Here is a 9,433-nt window from a genome sequence, read left to right on the forward strand (position 1 = left end):
TGCACCTTTAAAGGATGCAGTCATTATGTGTCTTATTTAAAGTCCTGTCCGTTATATATCTTGGCAGACATAGATGAGTGTCAGAGGACTTCAGGGATTTGTGGTTCTTACTCCAAATGTGATAACACTAATGGAGCTTACTTCTGTACCTGTTTGGATGGATTCAACGCAACAGATCCAGCGTTACCACCTGGAAAGTCAAACGTATGCAAAGGTACCATTTGAAAGAAAATGAGTTCTCTCTCTCTCTCTGATGCAGTTACATTAAATGTATACATTTTGTGAACGGTTGATATGAGTCTGTTGTCAATTTCTCACTTCAGATAATGATGAGTGTCTTGACAATGTGTGTGGTGATCATGGGACCTGCACCAACAACCCAGGAAGTTACGTGTGTGATTGCCATACAGGCTACCAGAATGTACCGGACGCAACCCCTGTTTGCCAGGGTCTGTAAACTATTCAGTACTAAACTAGACTAGACTAGACTATATGTGGAGCATCAACATGCACCACACCGTTAACAGATACACATTATAAGGGTCACTTAATTTACTCAGCCATGTTGGTTACAGATACATTTAGGCTTTGAAAGTATTCCAATGTTCAAAACTTTTAAATTATCTCTCAAAACTTACTGCTACTGTATGGCTTGTGTATTAACTTGTTCTTATTTGTTGACTGCAGACTACTTCATATTGAATGTTTTCTTTTAATTGCCCTTCTGCGTGAAGCACCAACGTTATTATTATCATTATTATTATTATTATTATTATTATTATTATTAAATCTGAGGACATTTGATATGTCGGTGTTGGATGCTAAGCCAATATAACAAGGTTTTTGATCTTTTAAAAAAGGATATCCACTTTTAACTTAGATTGTGGACAAACAACCTCAGGAACATCTTTCAGTTGTTGAGAAAAAAAGAAAGTTATTGGTTTGCTTGGAAAAGCGAGTTGGAATTTTGCTGTTTGTTTAAGTCAAAGTTTGAATTTGACAGTATATAATCTACCAGCCAAATGTGATTTGGGCCAATTTTCAGTTCAATGAGACTCACTTACAGTGACATTTTCAGATATCGATGAGTGCTTCAACTCGACTATCTGCGGTCCTGATTCTGTTTGCACCAACACACCTGGAGCTCACACCTGTGCATGTGAAACGGGTTACCAACCAACTGAACCAGCCGAAGAACCCAGCGAGACCAACATCTGTATTGGTATTTGAGTGGATGTTTCTTCGGATGAAAGATGTTTTCTGGCATCTTAAAGCAGATTGAAAGCTACAAATTCAATGGTCTACAACAGATATCAAGAGTCAGACACAAAGCTTTCTGGTTTATTGTTTCATTTGTGTATCTTGTTTTTGGCAGATGTTGATGAGTGTTTCGAAGATGCTACTGTCTGTGGTCCTAATGCCAACTGCTCAAACTCAATTGGATCTTACATTTGCACCTGCTTTCCTGGTTTCTGGCTGAACAAACCAGATGTGATTGCCAGCGTTTCTAACCCATGTACAGGTGTGTGAACATGTTCACTACTAGTGTGTCATTTGATTTTATGATCATATATCTTACTGTTGTGTGTTTTCTCTCTTTACAGATATAGATGAGTGCAGTGAGACGCCTGGTATATGTGGTAGACAAACTGTGTGTACAAATGTACCTGGGACCTTCTATTGTTCTTGTCCTGATGGATTCTACCCTTCAACTGGAATCGTGTGGACGTTAGGGGTCTCATTTTGTCAGAGTGAGCACAGTCAATTCACAGTTAATCAAAAAATATAAAAACTGTAGAAAGATAAAGTGATACATTCATGTACATTGTTTTCTAAATTGCTGACAGGTCTCCAAGAGATACTAGATGAAATCAAACCCCCAGAGGTACGCCCAGATAGATTTTTTAATTGAAAAGTTGAGAACTTTAAAGAATGTTTAGCACAACAATGTCCAAACACATATCCCTACACCCCTCAAATAAAGCAACAACGTTTTAGGATGTTAATAGAAGGAAATCTAGATGCCAGTACTGAAATGGGCTTGGTGTCGAGGTTAGCACTTACCAAGCCTGCTCCATGATAACAAAATAATGTCTCACTATTGTGAAATGGAAACATGATCATTTTTTACATAGTACCTTTCTCTGAAAACATAGATGTTAAATCATCAGCTTACAGTGTCGTATAATAAACACATACTAAACAAACACTATTATTGCAGGGTCAGACAAAAGAGAGAACTTTCCTTGTCAACATGGATCAACAACTTCAGAACAACACAATCATCTTACCAGAAGCGGTATGTAGAAAACCATAGCTTGGGACAAATTATTCTGTGTTCTATATCAGTGAGTGCATAACTGATTGCTATTTATTGCTAATGTGATTAATTCAAAGCTTGCAAAAAATATCTTAAAACCTTGACAACAATCAACAAACCAAATTCTCAAAAAAGAAAGACAAAACAAACAAAAAAAAAGGTGCCTGCGGGTGCCTCTGAGCCCCCCCAATCATTTAATTGTGTGATTTACTGAGGACACTGCAATTATGTTCTTCCTAATGTAACTCTTCCCTCTCTCCTTCTTGGTGTCTTGCAGACAGTGGCAAACAGCTTTTCTGCATCTATGGTACTTAACATCCAACAAATTTAGAGCTTCATATAATATGTTTGTATTTTTGACTACCTGTTTATTTAATCTTGACAATGACTTAAATTCTTGAAGGAAGTGTCAGGTGTTGGACCTCGCGCCAGGTCAGTTAAGGTGAGTAGTGAAGGGGATGCAGAGACCGGCAGTGTGATTCTGGGCCTCTCAGACCGTCTGGTTGCTGCGATGGTGCCAGCAACTCAGAACCAAACAAAAAGAGCAGTGCAATCTCCAACAGTTGGTAAGAGAAGTTGCCCTTTGTCAAGATCAGATGGGCTACGTTTTAATTCCCCGGGAATATAAACATGCTGTATTGTTCATCCATGTACAAGATTTGAGCCTACAGGTCATTGGCCCAGGGACTCATGATAACAACAGTGCCCATCTTTCTGCTCAAGGACAGACCATGGAAATCAACTTGCAGGCTCTAGCCAGCGCCAACAATGGTGAGAAAGACTTTATTGGAAAAAATGACTGCGATGAACATTTATAGACTGCCATTACATTAAAAACACTGAAAGGCGAAGTGAATAACAAAGATCATCCGGTCACCATCAAATGTTCCTCCAGAGGAACCTTGGGTCCTGGCATTCATGTGGATGCCGCTTTGATCAAGAATCTATGGGATGTCTCTGAACAAGTTTGATCCATGGAGGCCCATCGTGGATCAGACTCTGCATGGACACAGGACCTCTAGGGTCGTCCTGCGGTGTCTGACATGTAGGTGTTGGCAGCAAATCTTTTGCATTTTGCATGCTGCAAGGTGGGGCCTCCATGGATTGAATTTGTTCAGAGACATCCCATAGATTCTTGATCAAAGCATGTCCCAAAGATGCTCGACTGGATTGGGAGCAGGGTAATTTGGAGGCCAGGTCAATGCCTTGAGCTCTTTGTCACATTGCCCAGGCAATTCCTGAGCAGTTTTTCCAGTGTAGCAGGGTGCATTGTCCTGTAGGGGGGACCACTACCATCAGGGACCGCCGTTGCCATGGAGGGTGTACTTGGTCTGCATCAAAGTTTGAGTGGATGCTTCGTGTCAAGTGGCATCCACATGAATGCTAGGACCTGAAGGTGTCCCAGCAGAACATTGCATTGTTTTACGAGATGATCCTTTTTATCCACTTCACTTGTCAGTGGTTTTAATAATCAGGCTGATTGGTGGAGATGTTTGTTCATGTATCATATGGACACTCCCAGGTTCTGCAACAGCTGCCTTTCTGACACTAAATGGGATGGAGAGTCTCCTTAGTCATCAATACTTTCAAACTGAAAACAAGACAGAGATGTACTCGGATGTCTTTACTGCGATCTTACCGTCAATAAACAACACCAACCTGACTGAGCCTGTCAACTTTACCATCCAACATAAAAAGGTACAACATCAACCAAAATCTCTAGATTGTACATATATCCAGAGAGACTTTTTATGTGTCTGATCTCTGTTTTTCTCGCTGTCTCAGAAAGTACCCGAATCTGGAATAGTGACGTGTGTCTACTGGGAAGACAAAAGCAAGAACAAAGATGAGGGAGGAAATGAGGGAGAGACGATGCGTTGGTCAGTAGAGGGCTGCTGGGTTGCATATTCTGATGAAAACTACACAGTGTGCAGCTGCTCTCACCTTTCTACCTTTGCCCTCATCATGCAGATTGGGGAGGTATATCACATTCTTATGGCCTGGGACACAAGTCTTTTTAAAATGATACGGGTCGTTGGTAAGGTAGGGCTGATCAGGAGCTAACAGTATACATGTTGTTTTCCTCCTTCTCAGCCACCACCAGAGGTTCCATTCCTGGAGTGGCTAAACCGAATGTGTGTGATTGTTGGACTGTTCTTCTTTGGTTTGGCCATCTTCACCTTCCTTCTGTGTAGCTGGAACCCCAAGATCAACAACACGGCCCGTCTCCACATGTGCCTCAGCCTTGCTTTATCTCATCTACTGCTGCTGTGGAATGACAGATATCTTGAGGATGAGGTAGAATAGGACTAACATGTAGATTGTTGTCTTTGTATTCAAAACACTTTGCAGACACTCACGCAAGTAATAAAGGTGCAACAAGTATAATATGGCCACCTCTCATAGGTAGCTCCAAACAAATAGGGGGCAGCATATCACTAGAGTTATCCACAACTGCTGCTCACAATTTTCTGCTAGAGCTATACTTTGCTGTAGATAGTTGCTGTTAGCTAGTTAGCTCAGTTAGCCATGCAGCTAGTGGCCCACTACCTGACTGGAGTTGGCCTGGAGCGTGACATCGCATCACAGGCGGAGTCACCGCGGTCAACAGGGCTCAGCAGCCTGTGAGACAGACTGAAGACAGATTGATCACAGGGGATACAGTATGGAGGCGATTTACAGCAGCTTTGCTGTGAAGGCAGAGGCTTTAAAGGGCAGAGGAGCATACATTGATGTCTTTGACATTACATCAAAACATTTATTTCTTGACTCTCTGGTTTTAATGTTGTTTTAAACTAAAATCCTGGCCATATCTTACATGCAGCACCTTCAATAGTGACCCAACTGATGCTTACCATTCTTTTCTGTGTGTTTCCAAAGTCACTTTATTGTTTTAAAGATACTTATCATGTGTCTCCACAGCTGGCCTGCACTGTCATGGCGGGCCTTCTCCACTTCTTAGTTGTTGCAAGTTTTGTGTGGATGCTGCTGGAGGCACTACAACTCCACCTGTTGGTCAGAAGGCTTTCCAAGGTGCAGGTGATCCAAAGAGATGGCCTCCCCAGGCCACTCCTCTACGTGATTGGCTACGGTGTTCCATTTGTGATTGTGGGTATTTCTGCATTGGTATATTCTGATGGATACGGTGCGACTGAGGCAGAGGCGTGAGTAGGACAAACAGTTATACATGTACTAATTCATACTCTCCTGTTTGTCTGATGGGCATCTTGGTTGAAAGGATTGTTCGTTTGATTCTGTTGCAGGTGCTGGCTCTCTACAAAGCGGCATTTCAACTGGGCTTTAACAGGCCCTGTGATTGTTGTCCTTGGAGTGAGTACATTGGATATTAGCAATCATGTGTCAACTATTTAAAAGGAAACATAATCAGCTCAGCCTTGTGTCGGCCTTCTCTAACTTTTACTACCAGGAAGTATAATCTTTACCAGCTGTGAATGAATGTCTTTAGAGTCTTCAGAGTTGCAGTTTTGGAGAAAGTTATATGATGCAAAGTTACAAGATTTTGCCATCAAGTAAGATTTTGTAAGCATGCATGTGTTGACACGATCAAGGGCAACGTTGGAAGATTTGTTGCTTTCAGGTTTAACCTCAACTCATATCAAAGATAATCTTGCAGAGATGCATTTCTTTCTATCTTTTAAGTTACATTACAAGCACCTATTTCCACTAGCACTTGCTAAAAGGACTAGGTTTTTCTACATTTGACAACCCTAGTATTGTTAAGTTTACAAGTAGCTATTGTTGAAGATTTGAGTGAAGGTCTTCAGTGTATTTTTTCCTAATTTTTTGGCAATATGTTCATATAATCTCAGCTCAGTCTCTGTGTCTTTTTTCTTTAAGTTTAATTGGATTTTGTTCTGTGCTACTCTATGGAGTCTAAGACCCACCCTGGCCAACATGAGGAGTGATATTTCTCAGTCCAAAGATACCAGGTATGAATCAGGAGTGTTCAAGATCATCTGCATAGAAATTAACAATTTGAAATATCTGGATCTGGATTGTTTGACTTATTGAAAAGAACAGTTATACACTCTTAATATAAAAATTATTGCTTTTTACAGGTTGATTTTGTTCAAGATTGTAGCCCAGTTTGTCATCCTGGGCTGTACCTGGATTCTGGGCCTGTACCAGTCGAATCTCTTCTTTCAGGTCATGTTTATAATTCTGAATTCCCAGCAGGGCACCTTCCTCTTCATCGTCCACTGTCTGCTCAACAAGGAGGTAGACTCTGATATCTGATACATTTTGAATTCATAAAGCACTACTACTAATAAATATCAGCAATAGAATCACCCTTCTTTCTTCTCAGTAGCATTAACACATACCTCTAAATGTGTTGTTATTTATTGTACCTTCTAGGTTAGAGAGGAATACATAAAATGGCTGACTTGTTCTTTCAATAAGCACAGAGAAGGAGGATCTGTGGTGAGTTTTGATCACAAAACCACTATGCATGATACCCGATACTGTGTTAGAACTCATCCTGGGTGATCCTAGTTGTGTCTGCATCTATGTTGTATACAAGACCCTACTCAAAAAGTATTGTGTATCACTGATCTGTGGGTAGTTTTCTTTCAAATGTCTTACTGAAGCTACCATTTGTCTTACATGTCAATTTAACCTATTTTTTTAGCGATATATAAAAAGAATATGAAAATGTATTTTAACAGAGAGATGCGCCATCAGTCTCTGAGGACTTGGACAAGGCTGATGACCGGACAGGCTAATGGGGATGGAATGAGAATGACTAAAGACAAACAGAAGACTGGGAGGAGAAATTGTCCACTTTGAACCATTAGTCATTTTATATTAATATTTTATTGTGACAACAATGACAACATTGTTGTTGTTGTTGTTGTTGTTGTTGTTGTTGTGGTTGGGGGTTGGGTGATCATCAAATGTATATGTATATGTCTAGTGTCTACTTCAGCTGTCATTCATTGTTTAATTTTCTGGTATGGATGAAGTTCACTTGGAGTCCAATGAAAAAAAAAACCTGAAACAAACAATAAGTAATCATTATCGCAATTATGTTCCATGTTTAATGCAGTTTTGTTCCTTTTAGTCATGTACGCCACTCATTTCCTTGTCTAGAAATTTCAACTATAGAAGTATGCATGTCATGCCGTTTTTCCATTACATCTGCCAGCCTGGCTCTACTCAGTTTGACTTGGCGCAGAAGCCTGGGGCAGCCGGGGTTTTGCATTTCCATCTACCTGCTTGAAGGTGTGACTTTAAACATTGACGCGCTTGTCTCAATCCCTGCAGTACTGTCAAAGAATCACCGCTAACAAAGTGGCTCCACTAATTCAATTACAAACAGGTTTCATTTACTATAACTTCTTCACAATAAAAGCCCCCTGTTATTTAGTTATTTAAAGCTTTCATTATGAAGCAGCATTACAGGAAACATTGTGTTTTTACCAGCAGTAACTAAACATGACTCCAACATCTGATAGCAAACACGCCGAGACAGTAAAACACAGCAGATGTCTGAAAGCACAAACAGAATAGGAGAAACTAAAGATAATCAGTAAAAAGCCACAAAAGTACTGAGAGCTGAACGAGCTGACTTTTAAAAACGTCTTTCTCTCAGGCTTCCTGCACAGACATGAGTTGAGTATCGATTTTAGGGGGAGTTCTGTGCTTGTTATGGGTTGGCTGCAGCCACTAGACATCACCGCGGCCTGCTTGGAGGTGGGCGGCCATGGAGTAGGTCCATCACCGAGGTGGCTCGGCTCAACTCCGCACAGTAAAACTGATAATGGAAAAGCAAATCAGCGCGGGTCGGTTTGACTTGGTGTGGCTAAAAGTGCTAGTGGAAAAACTGTGTGGGTAGCTCTATTTTCATGTAGACATACCATGATCTGGTGAGCAGTCTCAAAGTTTCAAGTCAGAGATTGCAGGAGATTACACAAAACATAATCATGTGGGTATTTACTGTAAATTAGTCCCTACTTTCCATTAAAGTGGTTTTAGCATGGCATATACACACAGTATGAAAGAATGAACTCATCTGTAAATTGTGTGTGCTTTGTCTATTGTGATTTTGAATGTTTTGAGTCCTCAATAAACTTCTGTTGCCTATAGTTTTTTCGGTCGTTTATTGAAAGGTACCCCGTTTGACATGAGTTTGAAAGATAGAAGTTCATAGTGGTTTAGAATAACCTGAAAACGAAAGCAGAAAACCAAGGAAGGAAGCGAGTCTATACAAACACAAGTAAGGGTAAGCAGTTTCTCTATTGTCTCTCCTCAGATATAATAGTAAAATATGCTGTTGTGATGAAGCCAAAATGTCATTTGTTTATTTTGTTTCACATATTTTATATATTTGCTTAGATTTTGTATCTGTCTTTTTATGTTTACTTTAACATGTACTGCAGAGCTGAGCCTCTCTTATTCTTTTGACTACTTATTGAACTAGAAAGTGAACTCTTACTTGCCTCTTATTTACATGCAGTATGCCCGGATATAAATTTGACATACATACGTACTTTATGTGTGTAAGTAGGGTTTTCATGGCAGAACTTGTACTTTAAATGGAATACTTTTATATCTGTGTTTTGGTACTTTTACTGAAAGGTAAAGGATCTGAACATCTCTGTCAGTACTGGGGTACATTCATGCACATTTATATGTAATTGTCTCACTTTACAGCTATGGGGGGAGGTAAGTCCTGACCTGTCACACTTTCACTTTCAAGATGTTTCAAATATTGTAAAAAATAAGAAACTTAGAAACTAATGCATGATGTTGGTGAAGTTGATCTGAATACATCTTTGTCTTACTGCATGTTAACATCTCTAATTTGATCTTCAGCACTTTTCAGTCAGCCATGGAGGACTATGCCAAAGTGAGTAAACATAAAGTCAAAAACATAAAGTGCCTATTGTGCATTTAATAATCAAATGAATACAGCATTTTATTCTAAGAATTGTTCTTCAACATACAGAAACAACAAGGAAAATCTTGATTTTGTAAAATCTTACAAACCTCGAAACAATGAAGCCACCCATCTCAGGATTCTGCTTCATGGACCTGTTGGTGCTGGCAAGTCCAGCTTCATCAACTCTGTTCGAAGTGTTTTACAAGGCA

General features: G+C 40.0%; 1 protein-coding gene across 1 annotated transcript; it reads left to right on the forward strand.

Annotated features, from left to right (window-relative positions):
* Positions 1-359: 359 nt before the first annotated feature.
* On the forward strand, positions 360-7,071 carry LOC311268489 (adhesion G protein-coupled receptor E3-like; the record flags this gene model as incomplete). The annotated part of the gene is made up of 18 exons (XM_084372157.1): positions 360-453; positions 1,079-1,222; positions 1,376-1,522; positions 1,605-1,751; positions 1,848-1,885; positions 2,222-2,299; positions 2,598-2,627; positions 2,724-2,886; positions 2,978-3,091; positions 3,843-4,018; positions 4,106-4,300; positions 4,415-4,618; positions 5,243-5,484; positions 5,584-5,650; positions 6,179-6,270; positions 6,400-6,559; positions 6,698-6,763; positions 7,009-7,071. 18 exons carry the CDS (start codon positions 360-362, stop codon positions 7,063-7,065), a joined length of 2,214 nt encoding a protein of 737 aa, XP_084228283.1. The 3' UTR covers positions 7,066-7,071.
* Between the last annotated feature and the right edge of the window lie 2,362 nt (positions 7,072-9,433).

The sequence above is a fragment of the Pagrus pagrus genome (genome assembly GCF_965226575.1).
Source record: "Pagrus pagrus genome assembly, chromosome: 13".
NCBI classification, from domain to species: domain Eukaryota; kingdom Metazoa; phylum Chordata; class Actinopteri; order Spariformes; family Sparidae; genus Pagrus; species Pagrus pagrus.